The sequence below is a fragment of the Colossoma macropomum genome, unplaced genomic scaffold, assembly GCF_904425465.1.
Source record: "Colossoma macropomum unplaced genomic scaffold, Colossoma_macropomum, whole genome shotgun sequence".
NCBI lineage: Eukaryota > Metazoa > Chordata > Actinopteri > Characiformes > Serrasalmidae > Colossoma > Colossoma macropomum.
In genome coordinates, this window is record NW_023494802.1 from 13,055,223 (window position 1) to 13,073,163 (window position 17,941).

A 17,941-nucleotide genomic window follows, 5' to 3' on the forward strand; every position below is an offset into this window, starting at 1 on the left:
CAGAGCTCCTAAACCCTGCTGGAGGGCATCCGTCTCTTTTTTCTGCATTGTGCTTTATGCTGTTGTAATGTTCACATGGCATCACCTCTGTCAAAATAATACAGGTTTAAATGAAGCATTTGCAGACCACTCATTTACTATTAAGGACTTTAGTAAAAATTTGCATACATTATTATTTTTTTTTTTTGCACTTGCTAATGCTTTTTGCATGTATTACTGTTTACATATTCCAGATACCACAGAATGTGAATGTCAATTATTGTTGTCTTCTGCACTTTGCCTTGTTTATGCAAGTTAGTAAACGCTTTAGAATTCTCAGAATTTCTACATAATTCTGATCTAAAATGTGATCAGATCTTCATCAACAAATGAAGCCAATAAAACAAATAACAAAAACAGTTGTAAAGTTTTCATCCATTTATTGAACAAAGTGATCCGATATTAAATTTGATGGCAAAAGTATACAAACCTCTAGATTTACCAGGTTGGTATAGGAGATAATTATGTCCAATCAGTCACTGTCAGAAAGAAGGGCACTGTACAAGTACATTTTTGTTCACCATGGTACTTGATGCTGTCGAATCAAAAACTTGATACGTTAATAGAAGAATGGAAAAACATACTTCACTTTTAATGCAAGTCAATGGAACCAGATTTTTTTCCAAGTAATTTTGGGCTGTTTCTTTTGGTCCATTCACCTTGAAAGTTACACACAATATAAAGGACAGTAGTTTTTTTAAATTACGTCAAAAACTGAAAAACGACAAAAAATGGAAATACAAGGTTTCGGTACTACAGCAGCAAAATATACCCTCAAAGACTGGACCTCAACTGTCTACATTACCTGGGTTTAAAGGTACACTACACACACTTTCCCAGGGGAACGGGGCCCATAGCCGGGAGTTAAGACAGGGTGTACAGAATCAATGCATCTTAAATATAATTGCAATTGAATATGGTGCATTTATGTAAGTACCTTTTTGATGGGTGATTGAATTAGAAGCAACTGACAGTATTGTGCGTTATGGAAATTGTACAAGAGAGTGTAAGGCATCCATCTCTGAACTGAAGCACTACAGAAGATGAGTCTTGCAGCAAGACAACTGTGCTAAACACAGCAGCCAATCAAAGCAAAAAAAATGCTTTGGAACGGCAGAGTCAATGTTGGCAGGACCAGAAGCATGGAGCGAGAAAAGTCCACCATCATCTCTGAGTTGAAGCAGTTGTGTAAACAGGAATGGGCCAAAATTTCTCCAAGTCAATGTGCAGGACTGATTAACAGTTACAGGAAACAATTGGTCTTTGCTGCTCAAGGGGAAACAACATTGAAAGCAGAGGTTAACATACTTTTGCCAACAAAGACATTTAATGTTGGATCACTTTGTTTAATAAATTAATGGAAAATTATATACTTTGTGTTATTTCTTTTATTATTATTTTTATCAATTCTCATGACTTGAGATGAGGATCTGATCACATTTTCATCACAGATACACAAACGTTCTAGCACAACTGTAAAACTGTACAGTATGCGCAATTTGTGTATTTATTATGTGGTCTGTTTTTTTTTTTTGTTTGTTTTTTCGTTTCTGTAGCCTCCAGATTTCTCCTTGGGGATCAATAAAGTACATCTATCTATCTATACATAATGGGCTTGTTTCGCAGACCTGGGTTCATTTTAACCAAGACTAAAAAGGCTTTACAATAGGAATTTACTATTAAAATTACAGTTCAGTAAAGGATCAGGCTTAAAGGGAAATTCCACCAATTTTTCAAATTTTTTGCATAATTTGGTCATTAAGATGTAAACAAAGTCATTTAGAGTGGTTTGATGTTAAATGGTTAGTGGTAGAGAAAGTTACACTCCGATTTCTTTACAGTGGTGGCAATATGACTGCCTAAAACACAAATATTGGCATTTATTATCCAAAATGACTAGTAAACCTACACGTCCTCTAAGTGTTTATATGTAAAGTTTATGATGGTCAAATAGTGGAAAATCTAAAAAAAATAAGTGTTTTTTGGGACATTTTTGCCTAACAACGCCCTGTATGTTCCCCTACACTGTGAATGGATTAAAATAAATGGATTAAAAGGGCGTTTTATGTCAAAACCTTATCACAAAACTCACCCACCTTGTGTAATACCTTTCTGCGAGGGAGCTTTTAGAGGCATTAAACTCTTCACACGTTCACACTCCTATCACTGTGAACAATTCTGACTCAGTAAGTTTCTCAAGAACAAAGCATTTCACATTACATCACTCTGAGTAACTTTCTTTACATCTTAACCATTTAATTATGTAGAAATTGTGAAAAAAATGATGGAGTTTAAATCCATGCCCCAAAAGCCTGCTTTAGAATACCTTTTTTAACAGAGGGTTAAAAAACAGTAGCCTAAATAAATGTCTCCCCTGTTCTCCCCCCTTTAAAAAGTCACAGGGCAGCAGTTCAGTAGGAAATAAAGAGCAGTAGCAGACAAACAGCATCTCAGACAACACCATGTTAAAGTTACAGAAGGTGTTGACTTAACTTACTTCTTCCTCGGGCTTTTCTGCTGTACTACAGTAAAACAGCCTTGTATGTTATGGAGCTAACAGGTTTTAAGTCTGTCGGTCCGACTGACGGTCTGAGACGAAAGAAACACAGGTAAACTCATTCTTCACTGAAAGTAATGGGTAAAATGTATTTAAAAACACAAAAACACACGCATTCTTGTCTGTGTTCTTAAGGAGACCCAAACAGAAACACAATATGCTGTTCCCATGGTAGAAACTCGATAGGAACTTTCGGCTACCGCGGAGAAAATAATGAACACGAGAGAGACCCGAGTGTTTACAAATCTATGGGTAAAAGCCAGTTAGCCACCTTAGCTACAGTTTCTCTGACGCTCACCTGTTCATTGGATTTCCTAACGTTAGTTCTCTAGAAGAAACCACCCTGGGACACTTCAACACCAGTTTTGTCTGCTTGCTGTATCAAAAGCAAATAAGTATAGCAAGTAACGTTATTTAAAGTTGATTTGTTTTACTAAACTGGACCATTAACCTAGCGAGCTTAGGTCCGAGTGGCTACCAGTTGGAAACTATCCACACGCTCGTGTGTCTTGTAGTTGCTATGGAAACGACAAACCACCTCAGTGCTGAAGAACGAAAACAGTCTTGAAGTGAAGAGGACTTGGTACTTCATTTTTAATGAGAACATTTTCAAAGACCGTTTTTTCAGTCTATAACATAAAAAAACACAGGTAAATATAATTTAAGAAAATAAGATGGAAAAAAATGCGTTTCGAATGGGCGTATTAACACGCTGAAGTAATCACAAACTGCAGCACCTCATACGTGTGAAACCAAAAAAAAGCAACAGAGAAGGGGAAATGTTGTCAAGTGAGTCACTGAGACCTACAGCACAACTCCAGGCCGAACGTCAGATCAAAGAGGCTGATGGAAAACAGCTCCCCTTCAGTTTACGTGCTTCACTGACGTCCTGCGCTGCTCTTGTGGTGAGCTCGGAGGGAAATGTGCCTACGAAGAGCAAAGGTTCATGTACATGATATTAATCTTCACAGAAGGAGGGGTGGGGATTTCCTTTCGTGCTCCTAGCTGTAACCACACTGCCCAGTATCCACAGCTGTCCTTCATGTGGGGACTTTTGCATTATGTGTCCTGGGGACTCCGACACTGCGGACTTGAGTACACTAAGTAGATATGAGCCTTGTTCACTCTTACACACACACACACACACACATACACACACACACAAATATACATGGACACAAACAGTTCTATTACAGACAAATAAAAATAAAAGCACAGCCTGTGTGCTGTAACCGGACCTTGTAGTATCAATACAAAAACACAAAAATACAAAAGGCAAGACAAGAAATGTGAATGACAACTTGTGGTATAAGCACAAAATGTGCTGGCATGACTTTTTGAAATGTCAAATACTGTACTTCACCCACGGCTCACCGTCTGTGGCGGCAGATGCATAATCCTGGTAACTCTTAATCATTTCAGAAATATGTGGATTTTGTGGACAAACATTAACACCTGGAACACTGCAATATCATAAATGACTGGCAACTACCAGGCGCGTGCCTCCACAGCTTCACCCTTACCATCTCTTTTAGATTTAATTGTATGTTACTCCATACATAAGTATAATAATGTTAAGTATAATGTACCGTAGTTACATACTGTTACATAGTTCTTACATCAGTTACGCTGTGATGCAACTTATAATTGTTGGAAACATGATTACAATCAAAATGTGATTATAATCTAACACAACTAACTATACAATTTCAGACATTCCTTAAAATATAATTCAAGATTTCTTTAAAAAATAAAGTATGAGCTACACTGGATTGTTACTTAGTCATTTTGCTCTTACAGTACACTGTAGTTTTTCAAGTCATTTACACAAAATAATTGTACCCGTGACTAATTTGGGTCGCCATCATTTAACTTCCTTAGTAAACTGACACATGTTGAATGAAGTCCAGTGCTTTCTGTTAACCGTTCAATAAACTCAACCAAACTTAACCTTGGACATGTACACTCTTGAGAACACTTAAGCATTGAGAGGTCAGGACCTGGAGTGAAACTGAAAAACAGTAACTGCAGGTTTATCTATTTAGGTCGTGCCCATGTCGACCTTCAGAACCTCCTGTAGCTGCTGCAGTTTCTTCTGCAGTTCCTGGGCACAGCCTGACAGGTCCATGTAGTGTAGTGTAGAGTAGATGTTCTCCAGGTCCACCTCGCTCCTTTGGCTCCACAGTCTCAGCATCTGGTACTGCCGCTCTAGATACGAGGGTCCGGCCTCCAGCTCCACTCTCTCCATCTGATCATCAGAAACCGAGAGCAGCCGCAAGAACTCCTTCCAGCGCCGCACGGGGACCTCTTTGATGATGGTATACAGCATTGCAGCCGGCCAGGTCTCTTTCTGCGCCTCGTACTTGTTCCATCCTGGAGAAAGAGGATGCGTGTTTACAGAAGTGCAGTCTGTAGGCCAGAAGGACATGTGTGGCAAAGTGGTTAAAGCCCAGGTTAGATTTAATAAGGCAAGACAGTGTGGTAATGTTTCAAAGGGCAGCTTGATAAGTGTGAACTTTCTAGTTCATAGAGCGCTGAGGCAACAAACACCAACAAACCCAAATGTTTGGTTGGGGTGCCATCTGTGTTAGACTCCTCATTCACACTGGTTGATTTGGTTTATCAGTTCTTTCTCTGTAAGTTCTGTACATGTTGGTCTTGGGTGGTGCTTGCTGGGTTGGAGTCCTCTGTGTCCTCTGGCCTTATGTAGGCCACTGGATGCCAGCAGCTGAATGATGTTTTGTTTTAAACTCCAACTTTACAATGTTATATCACTTCTTTACCAGATCAGTCAACACACATCAAACTTACAAACCAATTTATAAATAAAAATAGCTCAATTATGGACAGAAGAGCTCCTTCTCCAATTATGTGAAAACCATTTATCATTGCATGACTGCAGTGATACAATTTAAGGTGCCCATATTAAGAATATGAATATTATGAATGTCTTTAAATGTCTAACCCTGTCGATTCATGTTGAAGTTACAAGGAGTGTTTCAGCCTGGCCCGTTTTTTGAATGAGGCAGCCAATCACAACAGTTGTTTGCATATATTAGTCATTTAAATGCACAGTAACAAAAACAGCTTATTTCATTCTAAGAAATAAAGAGAGGTTGGAAAATGGTTAACTGTGATTCATAAACCACACAAATGTCATAAGAGGACCTCAGGAAAAGTCTGGGATCTTCAAAGTAATAAAAATCACTATTCCCTGTTTTCTTTTATGTCCAGCAACAAAAGCACTGAGACAATACTGCCATTCTATTTAATAACCAAAGACTACAGAAAGAATGGAAAGAAAAAATGAAGGAACCGAAAACAAATTACTCAGGGAGTTTTAGAAAATGTCCCGTCTACAACCGTTGTTTCAGTGCAGATGCTCATTTTCAGTGATAGCATTCTTTAAAACTCCTGTCTGTAATATTCTCCCTTGAAAACATTTTTTGTTTCTCCAGATGAGTGTGACCTTTGCCTATAACTAAGGTGTTAGTCAGCTCTGGCAAGCACTGGCAAGCATTATTGGCGAGGCCATGCACGAACAAGATTCTGTTGTTAAGATTCTTGTTAGATAAACAGGCAACTCTAATTCATCACCAATACAAAAAGTCAGGCAGACTACAGACACTTACTGAAACAAGGTGATTCATTGTAGGATTATATTCAAATGCTTTTAGAAGACAGTAGTACCAGTGCTTTTCTTTTCCAAGAACACATGAATATACTTCTAAGATGAATCACCTTATTTCAATAAATGCCTGTGGACATCCGGACTTTTCGAGGAATTTTCAAATGAGCCTTCTCAACATAAAAAAAAACAAGCAAATGAACAAGGACTAATACACCGTGGGCAAGCAAGACTGTGCTAGATGGCTTTTTTATTAAATGTTGTTTCTTAACTCAATGCTATTGGTTATATGTTATAACAGTGGTATTTTAGTTATTATATTGTTTTTAGAAGACTGCAATTTTAAGTACTTTTAACCACTTAAACAGTACATATTGATCTTATTATTGACTAACTACTATGAACTATTCAGTACTTGATTATAAAAAAGAGTTATTAACTACATAACTATCTTGGGGTTTAAGGCATTAAAAGGGCAGCATTGTAGATGAAGACCATTACAATCATTATCATTTTTGCCTTCTTTAGTTTTCTCCACAACAGGCCCACAGACTGATGTTTCACCACAGTGCATAACAGCGGTTGTGCAAACCCTGAATATTTCAAATCAGATTCCTCTGAGATAAAATATGTTTTGTAACTTGCTGTCTCCCAGCAGACTGTTAGAGTTTGTGTGCTGAATCTAAATCAATATGTACAGAATATATCTGACCATATAGGTAACCTGGGAGAAATGTAACTCAAGCCATTTTAAATGACTAGTAAATTATCATTATAATTTACAATTACTTTTTCTTTTCTCCCAATATCATGTTACACCTATGAAAGTATACAAGTTATGGCATCACAGTAAAATTGTATTAATAATGCCCTGCCATGTTAAAAGAACTCCTACAGATGATGTATGAGGCCTGTTTGTTAAGATTAAGCTTACACGTTTTTGTGGAAGTTAATTTAACGATGATAGTTGAACCGTGTACAGAGGCTACAGGAAGTGTGAGAGACATAGGACAGAACAACACGATTTGTCCTATCTGATGGATCAGCTTTTCTGTAGTCCTCCTATCGCTTTCATCACTGTGCCTCAAGCTTAGCTGACACCCTCATAAACACCCACCTGATTGTAATTAGGATAAAGCTCTGAGCTGACAGGAAAGACTGTGTTTTCTCGTACATTTTCTCAATTTGATACGCAAAAAAGATTCATGAGAAACATACATTTAGAGATTGAGAGTAAACGTTATCTACATTCACTACACAGTAGCTGTGCCGTTTTTTGTAACAGTTTCGTGACAATGTCCACTTTAAAAAGCGCTATATAAATAAGTCTTAATAGTAATCTTAATAAAATCTTAACCTTAACCAACCAATTGGTTAAAGTGTCCATCAGACCATAGTGGACACTGTTGTCATCTTATTAGTCTCCAAGTTCTACTGGTAGTCCAGTAGTTGATAATGAAATAATCATACAATGTGAAGGACAGCTGGGCTTTAAGTTAAAAAAAAAATTATAAAAAAGGAAAAAATGAGTGGAACAGAGGTTTAGATATGACCCATTGTGATACATTCCTCACAACATAATTGCTTAGCACAAAAAAACTCCTAAATAATGAAATATAATTACTATGCCTTTTGAGTCTCCATTTCCAATAAGTGGAGTTGCGATGTTGCCCTCGACCATGTCGTGATATCTTGGTGCTTGTCTTGTCTCTGTATCTCGGGAAGGTTCAACATTTAGGATCTAAAACACAGAGAAATAAACATCATTTTCAAATGTCAAGGACACTGAAACAGAGGTGGATGAAATGTATTAGGGGATACAAACCGGTGGCATCTGAACGTGTACATGACGCTGAACTGCAAATAATAAGAAATATAGAAATTAGGATCTCTGCCTACAAAAATGACAATATACCAACCACACATATTGGCCATAATAACAATTTATTCAATGTATACAAATAAACCCATACATCCCCTAAACACCAACTTTCCAATAGTCCACTTCAACATCAGCAAAAATATATATATAGTTACCAGGTATTTGCACATGTGGTAGGATTCCATTACGTTCGGTGTGTAAAATTCTGTTCTGTTTACACACCAAGCTGCAAGACATTCTCTTCCCACAGGCCCAGCAAATGAGGAGGACAGCAGGAGGCACCAGCAGTAGCAGCAGAATGGGCAGAATGATCACAAGCTCCAACCTCGAATTTCCAGACTCGTCTAAACAAGCCATGACATCATTCATATTATAATGGAAAACTTCTTAAATATTACATACTATATGGTAACATGGGGATATGGAAACACACAGGCTGCAGTATATTCGACTTCATGTATATGTACATATAATATACACACATAAGTGCAAACATTTTGATATATCAGGCTCTCCTACTGAGCCTTCCAGTTCTCCCTACAGCACAAATAGATGTGATCATATGTGAAATTCCTGAAATGTATTAATAAAATGTGTGTTATCTCTTACCTTTTATACAGAAAGACTTACAGGACTCGTGACTGCATTGGTTACTGAAAAAATAAGAAGGGTAAAATTTGAACGTACAGTGTATTTTAACAACTTTTTTCCAGATAAATATGTTCTCAGTGGCCACTTTATTTATTACTCTAAAGTTGTCTGATGGGTTTTAATATAAATCAAATTTTAAGCTTAATCCAATCATTCCGGCACGTTTGTACTCAAAAGTTAGTTGACTGATGGTAACTTGTTTATTGACAGTTTGATGATGTTATCTGATGTGGCCTTGTTATTTGACTGATGTTTGTTGACATTAACTGACTGAATTTGATGATGTTAGCTAATGTTTGTTTATACTGGTTGATGTTAGTTGATGGCAGTTAACTGACAGTAACTTGTTAGGGGACTAAAGTTTGTTAGTTGATATTAGTTGACTGATGATGACCTAATTACTTAGTTACTTGACTGAAATTTATTGATGTTAGTCAATCAATGGTAACTTACTACTATTTGTTGATTAATTTGTGTTATTTGACTGATGATTTATTGTCAAATGACTAATGTTTTTTGATGTTCATTGGTGTTAACTGACTCATGTTCATTGATATTTGCTGATGGTAGTTGACTGATGACTTGTTAACTGACTGTGTGTTCATGTTAATTGGTGTTTGTTTACTGATGATGACGACGACATGTTTATTGACTAATGTGTGTTGATGTTACTTGGTGTTTGTTTACTGACAATGGGATGTTAATTGACTGTTTGCTAATTTTAATTGGGGTTAATTGACCAATGTTTGTTGATGTAAAATGGTGTTAATTGACTGATGATAAATAGTTAATTGATCGAAGTTTATTGAAGTAAGTCGACTGAACTTATGTATGACATACATTTTAACTGACTGATGTTTGTTGATGTTAGTTGACTGATGGTGATTTGTAAATGGACTGATGTTTGTTGATATTGGTGGTTTTTGTGTTGTGTTGTATTGTGTTATACTGGCCTGTTTCATGAATGACTTATGACAACTGGCCAGGTTGAGTTCATATATTTTGTTGATATATATTAATGTAGTTGTATGAGCTCTTATCATCTACTTTAGTTTAAACATCTACTTTGTACTTCCACTCATTGGCCACTTTATGAAATACATTTTACCTCAGTACATCTCACAGATCCACTGTATAGTTGGACTGTTACACAGTGTAGCCAATCTGTTGCTGCACAATTGGTCAGCCACCCTCTACCCTATTTAATCATTGGTCAGTTCCTGACAGGATTGCTGTTGACCAAATATTATTTTGGTGGTGGAACACTGTACAGCAGTGAAACTAACTTGGTAGTGTTATTGTAGTATCATGGTAGTGTGTGTGGTGCTGGTAAGAATGTACCAGGCACAGCAGTGTTGCTGAGGTTTTGGACACGTGTCACTGTGGGGTTGAAAGTGAAACTCATCCAGCCAAGAATGGCTCTGAGGTCAGAAACTGGCCACTATTTTTGACTAAAACAAATGATGCATGGCAGCAGTTAGACAATGGTCTCTAACTGTAGAGCAGCAAAATGAACATTCAGTATCCATCAATCCATCCAACATAGTGATATTTGTATCATAGTGTTATTAGAGTATAAATCAATTCTTATACTGAACCCAGGTGGCGCAACCACACATTAATAAAAATAAATAATTTAGTCTTTGTACTTTGACACCTCTATAAATCCTTCTCTGTGTATAGACTCAAGTTTCTACATAAATGTTTCAAATAAATAAATATTATTATACAAATAACACATTTTAATGAGTGGGTGAACTGAATCAGCCTAACCATCATGACTCAAAAATTACACTCACTAGGGGTCTTGTTTATAATGCAATCTTCTGCCCACTCTTTTTAAAAGCATGTCACAATAAAAGTCCTTTGTTGATGGCTGTGATGCATGGCATTTGAGGAAATCAAAATTTACACCAACAAGTTCTTCAGTGAGTTGAAAACTTTTAAAGTTGCCATATTTTGAAACATGTTATGATTTTATGCATTTCTGATAAAGCAGGTATATATGCAAAAAATGTACAAAATATACATAAAGCTAAAGCATGTGATGTAATGCATGTGAATTTGATCTGCATCGTATATGAGAGGAGCTGGCTACAGGGGCAGGAAAACTCAATAAAACGATCAAAAGCCTTTGTTGACATACGCACCCCCCGTCACAGACTAAGCAGTCTTTGATGAAAAGGAGATGCTTAGCTAATAACAGGCCCATTCACTTTCACTTTTGTGTGAGCTATGTTTGTTTCAATTATATTTAAATAAACTGATTCATGAAAGTATTTTATAGATATATGTTAAAAGTCTATCACACACTTGTCCTTAAAAACTCTGTTTACACAGCCTAAGCTTACGATTCCAGTACAGTCAGTCAGTCGATTACTGAGCACAAAAGTGGTGACTTAAACTTGACCTTAAATTTTTCAAATAAATAAACATTATTACAGTAATAACACATTTTAATGACTTTGTTAACTGAATCAGTCTAACCATCATGACTCAAAAATTGACCGTAAGTGGTATGATAACCTATTAGGCACAGCAACAGAGTTGGTGTACCTAATAAACAGGTCACTGTATGTGTACTGCACATACACACATGACTGTGACATTTGTTCAAGAGAGCTGATTTGCAGAACTTTGTAAAATGGCAGGAAATTCTTGCTTCTGTATACAGGAAACCCACAACCCACTAACCTATATGCTTCAAGATTCCACTTTGAACAGAATCTGAAACATTTTTATAAACTTTTGAAGTGGTTAAGGCTCTCAAGATTCTTAATCCAGGATTAGTTGACTTGAAACTGAAAAGTAATGACCTAAACATCCAGCAAAATATGCTGCTGCCCATGATACTCACAAAAGAATAATCTCTGAATTAAGCCTAGTTTAAATCAACTCCCCAGTGCCCAGACATTTTGTTTACCTGGTCAACATATTTTGGATATCTCAGTCAACCCTTCTTTAGAAGATAAAGGCCTTTGACAAAACCAGAAGTAGGCAATGAGGATGAGGAGAAATTTACAGAACAATTCCATGATGTCTCTTACTTGGGACATGGCTGGCATTTCCCCTTCGAATCCAAGTACTGGCCGTGCTGGCAAGACACGTTTTCGCATTTATCTTTACAATCAGGGCCTGTAGGACCATAAGAAATGGAAATCCTGAGACAGTGACAAAAATGTTACCGTGTGATAATAACTGCCTTAATTTTGCATGGATTGGATTTCAGACCTTTTGCAGTTTATCACACAAAGCTTGACAAATGAGTTATAGAGCGATTAAAGAATGAAGATCGTGTTCCTCTCTGAAATTGGCTTGGTTTTAGTTACAGTGACAACAAAAATGCCATATGAAGAGCACATCTAATTTATTTGACATTCTAAGTTCAGTCATAAGAAATGTTTTATGTCTTTTTACTTTTTGTTACTTACACAAGCTGCAGTTTGTGCACTTTTTACAATCCTTACAGAAAAAATCATCCTCCGAGTTGGATGTTCTGTAAAAGCCATCTTTGCAGCCACATACTCGGTTCTTCTGAGGTGTGCATTCACTCTTAACAATCTTATTAGCTGTAAAACCAAGAGAGATCGTTAAAAACCTTTATGCCAATTTATAACATCTATATAACATCTAACATAACTGCAATTAATATGACATTTTATAGTGTTTTACTCACTCCCAGCATCACAAGATCTACAAGTATGACATGTTGTTAGTGCACTGTCTGCATCTATGTAAGTCTCTGGGCCACATTTCTTGCAGATAGTATCTTTTGATGATGATCCTACAGTGTGACAGCCTGAATGAACAGAAATACAACAGATTTATCAAATGCAATGTTTTCCTACATGTGGAGTACAAGAGCTATTCCAAAACACTAGGAACACAAAACTGAAGTGCATGCATTTTTATTTAGTTAATCTTGTAAATAATTTCAAATATAAGAAATACTTAAGTCAACCCTTTCCTATGTGGTTTGTATGGTTGGTGCAGCAGTTGCTAAAGTTTGAATCACAGACATTTCCTAATCCTTTTATGCATTTATGAGACAAATCATGACATTGCATTATTAACACACACTTGAAAAAAACATGCCACAAAGGTTCTAGTGAACAGTTCTTTAGAGAAACCAAAACTGAGTGGGAAGAACCGTTTTACTGTTTCAAAGACCTGCACATAATGTAAATGTCCTAGGGAAAAACATTAAATTGGTATAGAACCTTCATAAGCTTTTTCACACTTGCAAATCTCTTTTTCAAACATAAAAAAGTGGTTCTACTATGGCATACAAAACCCTTTTTGAGGGTTTTGAGGACACTGAAAAGGACAGCCAAGCACTTCAACAGGATATTGGCTCGAGTTCAAGGGGAGGAAAAGAATTGACACACATAAGTTTTTCAAAGAGTTGAAAACTTTTAAAGTGGAACACATTACAACAAGTTGTGATTTTTATGTTTGAAACATGTTATGCTTTATTTAGAATTTTATATGACTAAATGATCCTTTTTAACAGTTTAACAAATCTGAATATATGGTTGGACGGTTGCACCACCTGACATTTTTAAACTTTGGGCTTTGGGAGGCACAAATGCCTAAAATCAATTTTATTCTGATAAACTGAAAATGTGTTTATATAAATGAGGTATTATGCAATAATTTTATATATGTCATCTTTAATATTACAATGTCCAAAGCAAGCCATTTTGTTTACCTGGTGGACATTTTCCTGATTTCCCAGGGTGTCCATCCATTGGCCTTTGACATTCCGAGTCGTGTCCAGTCTGGCACAGAGAGACTGCAATCAGAGCCAGTGCCTGCAGTACAATCAGCACACACAACTCATCAGCACATTAAGAAAGTAGCCCAACACTAAAAGACACATTATATACACTAGGCGGGACATCCCTCCTAATTACTGACTTAAGATGTTTCTGCCACAATCCTTACTAAGAAGCGTAGAAAATAAAGCACAGAGCCAGTCAGTCTCCACAGAAAAACACTGGCCGTAAAATGGGTAAGACTGAAGAGCTCAGTAATTTTAAACACCATAGGATACCATCTTTGTCACAGATCATTTCTGCCCTGCTAGATCTGCCTCTGTCAACTGTAAGTGCTAATATCTAAGAGCACCAACAGCTCAGCCACGAAGTGAAAGACCACACAAAGCACACAGAGTGGGGCCACTAAGTGCTGAAGCATATAGTCAGTAAAAAATGATTTGTCCTCTGTTGAGTTACACACTACAGAGTTTCAAACTGCCTCTGGAAGCAATACCAGGACAAGAACTTTGCGTCAAGAACTTCAGAAATGGGTTTTCATGGCCAAGCAGCTGCGCACAAGCCTAAACATAAGCCTGTTAAATGGGAAGCAGCGGAAACGTGTCTTCTGGAGTCATTAATCACGCCTCACTATCTGGCAGTCTAAAAGACGAATCTGGGCCAGGAGAACACTACCTACCAGACTGCACAGTGACAACAGTAAAGATTGGTGGAAAAGGGATAATAGTCTGGGGCTGTTTTTTACAGTGTGGGCTTGACACTTTAGTCCCAGTGGAAAGAAATGTTAATGCTACAGCACATTTCAGAGAATTATATGCTTCCAATGTTGTGGCAACTGTTTGGGGAAGGCACTTTACTGTTCCAGCATGACTGTGTCCCTGTGCAGAAAGTGAGGTTTGACAAGTGTGGAGCAACTCCAGCAGCCTGCACAGAGCCCTGACCTCAACCCCATCGAACATGGACTGGATAAATTGGAACATCGATTGCGAGCCAAGCCTCTTGTCCAAAATCAGTGCCTGACCTCACAAATGTGACTGAATAGGCATAAATTCCCACAGACACATTCCAAAATATCTTGGAAAGTCTTCCCAAACGAGTGCAGGCTGTTACAGTTGTAAAAGTGGGGCTATATTAATGCCCATGGTTTTGGAATGGGATGTGCAACAAGCTCTTATAGGTGTCCACACACATCATAATCTATGATATATTCACTCTGCTGCAGTTGTAAGTTTTGTCATAGCACATAATATAGAAGAATCACTTTATTATGCCAAGGTTCTTCTAGGAAATTCACAGTCAGTAAGTAGTGGATGTGCTATACACTGGGTTCAAAATTACCTTTCGAAGTGATTTGTTTAAGGATGACTGTATGGAATTATAGAAATAGAAGCAAAAACAGAAAATACAATGTTTATGTAAAAATGCTGCCATAATTACACTAAAAACTACAATTTACAGCTTTAGACATAATATTTCACCAGTTTCATATGATACAACGTGGAGTTGAACAAAAAATACATACATACATACTTTCTCAGAGGAAAGTTGAATATTTGTACCTTTTTATGACATCATGTTTAAGTAACTGAAATAATATAAGAATCTTGGGGTCAAGACAGAGTGTATGAAGTTAATGCAACTCAAAAACTGTAACTATAACAGAATAGGGTATTTTTTATGTATTTTTTACAAAAGGTATTAAAAAGGGTACAACCACAGTGACAGCATTTGTACCCTGAAAGGTACAGGTCTATTTCTGAGGGTGAATAATAAGGTTCCTAAAAGACCTTTCATCACAAATTGAAATACATGATGAAAATGATAAATGACTAAAAACGAACATTAGTTTTGAACAAGGCAAAAGATTTTAGCTTTCAAAAATGCCTGTCGGGGAAACATGATGACTGCAAAGTTGTACTGACAGTGATTCATCAAGAGTATATTCTGGTTTGATATAATCAGAAATTAACCCCTTAAACTCCAAGCTAACTGTCTGGTTATAAATCTTTAGGCTTTTTATACAGTGACTACTATGGATTACTCAATAACTACTGTAAAACTAATATGTAGGGCCCAGTATGACTGAGATAACAGCATATGTAAGAATGCTGAAGAAATCTAAAAATGACAAGAGAGAGTGGTCGCTACATAACAGTATATCATATAGTTGTTATCAAATGTTTTAGAGAGTTGCTCTAATGTTTTAGTTGTGAAGCTCTTAGGCTGTCATTGTAGTTAATATAGAATTAGACGATGTATACTCAGGAACATCTTTGTCTAAAGCGAGGAGGGGTTAAAATATCTATAGTAAGAATGCATTAACTAACTAACTAGTACTGAGACTATCTTGTGAGGTTTTTTTAATATACAGTTCTACTGTTGTAGATCTACTACCGCCAATCTGTAAAATTAACTAATTGAATTGAATTTGTCAAAAATAACAGCTAGTGAAGAGTTAGGTTAGTGAAGCATTAGGTTACTTACCAAAACATAAACTATTGGAGACGTGGTCATGGTCAGACAATTTTTAAATTTCCAGTGACCATGAACAGGAACGTGGACTGCAATCACATTTGATTCACTGTTATTAAAACAAGCAAACAAATAAAAGTAAATAACCAAGAGATCTGAAATTATTTCACTTTGCTTGTCTACATTATAAGTCCAGACACGTGCATCTGCAGTTGTGACCCTCCACGAAAACAGTGAACTGCACCTTGACAATCTGAAACGTTATGTGGCAGAAATGTGAAAGGAGCTCTCAGAAAAGCAAGACAGGAAAACACGTCAACCGACCAATGTGCATGTTGGGCTGGGATGGTAGGCTAAGCTTAGGCTAGGCTTGTCACAGAGGAAGTCTTTAAGGTACTGCCTACAACCCTTCAGTTCCTCTGTATGCGCAACAGAAACTCATTACATTGGTGAATTCAGATATTGAGAAGTCAGCTAGTACAAGACAGTGAGTTACATGGTCATATAATACAGTGTTTTATATAGTCATATTAGCCTACTTACAATATTTTGTTTGTTCATTTAGAAATAATCCACTAGTAAGTATTAAATGAAATGTGAATAAACTTCAGTTTCTTTAAGGGCTCATATCCTGAAAAACTCCTTTTGCTCACTTTGAAATAAAGAGTTTGATGTAATATGTAAACATTGTTAAAACTTCAAAATTTACCATGCCTTCACTAGTCTGTACTATCCATCTATGAAAATGAACATGTAAAAACAGCATATTTTGAATTCATTGTTTTTGTGATGTCACATAACCAACATGTATCCACCTATTCAGGGTGCAACACCTTGGCCCAGCCCATTCATGTTGAAGTTATAAGCCAATCAGAAAAGAGGTTATTCACACATATCACTCTTCAAGGCACAGTAACAAAAAACAGCTTGTGTAATTCAAATGACCTTTACATGAAAGTGAGAGTTTCACTGCTTCATTCAGGAGCTGGAACTTTATACGAGCTTTAACACACAGCTCAGACTCAGTAACTCAGTTTGAGCTGGTTTTTGAAGATGCTGGCACAATTTGTGATAAAGCAGAGCAGATTCCTGGCAGATGACTGGTCAATGAGTTCACACTGCCAGCAAAAGTTTGCAAAACTCAAACAGATGGTGAATAAAGTAATGTTGCATCTGAAAAATTATGTTTGGGTCGCAAGATACCATCAATTATACACGCAATTGAACTCACTTCAAGCCAAGTCAAGACTGAGACCTGGACACACGTCAAGGCAGAGACCAGATGAAGATATTTTCAGAATATTAAAAATTAAGAAGAAAAGAACAAAAATGTACTTCATTGTGCATTCACTATTGTAAGTTATACATGATATACAGAAAAAATATTGTTTCATAATATACATTCACCAAGCACTTTATTAGGAACACCAAACTAATACTGGGTAGATTTTGCTTTGTGACATGGTGCATTATCATGCTGGAAATCCTTAGAAGATGGGTAAATTGTGGCCATTAGGGGATGCCCATGGTCAACAACAATACTCAAAAAGACAGTGGCATCGATTGATTGGTAATAACAAGCCCAAAGTGTGACAAGAAAACATTCCCCACACCATTACACCACCTCCACCAGCCTGGACTGTTGACACACGGCAGGTAGGGTCCATGGATTTATGCTGTTGGTGCCAAATTTTGACCCTACCATCTGCGTGCCTCAGCAGAAATTGAGATTCATCAGACCAGGCTATGTGTTCCAGTTATCAACTGTTCAGTTTTGGTGAGCCTGTGCCCACTGCAGCCTCAGCTTTCTGTGTTGGCTGACAGAAGTGGAACCCATCGTGGTCTTCTGCTGTTGTAGCCCATCCACCTCAAGGTTTGACTTGTTGTGCATTCCGAGATGCTTTTTTACTCACCACAAATGTACAGAGTGATTA

At 37.0% G+C, this 17,941-nt stretch overlaps 1 protein-coding gene across 1 annotated transcript; it reads right to left on the reverse strand.

Annotated features, from left to right (window-relative positions):
* Window positions 1–3,460: 3,460 nt before the first annotated feature.
* On the reverse strand, window positions 3,461–16,254 carry si:ch211-112c15.8 (tumor necrosis factor receptor superfamily member 1A). Its single transcript, XM_036592445.1, has 10 exons — window positions 16,020–16,254; window positions 13,469–13,571; window positions 12,434–12,556; window positions 12,189–12,326; window positions 11,805–11,892; window positions 8,716–8,759; window positions 8,262–8,450; window positions 8,050–8,081; window positions 7,854–7,965; window positions 3,461–4,969 (listed from the first exon to the last, which is right to left on the reverse strand). The coding sequence occupies exons 1-10, from the start codon at window positions 16,047–16,049 to the stop codon at window positions 4,638–4,640; spliced, it is 1,191 nt and encodes a 396-aa protein (XP_036448338.1). The 5' UTR covers window positions 16,050–16,254; the 3' UTR covers window positions 3,461–4,637.
* Between the last annotated feature and the right edge of the window lie 1,687 nt (window positions 16,255–17,941).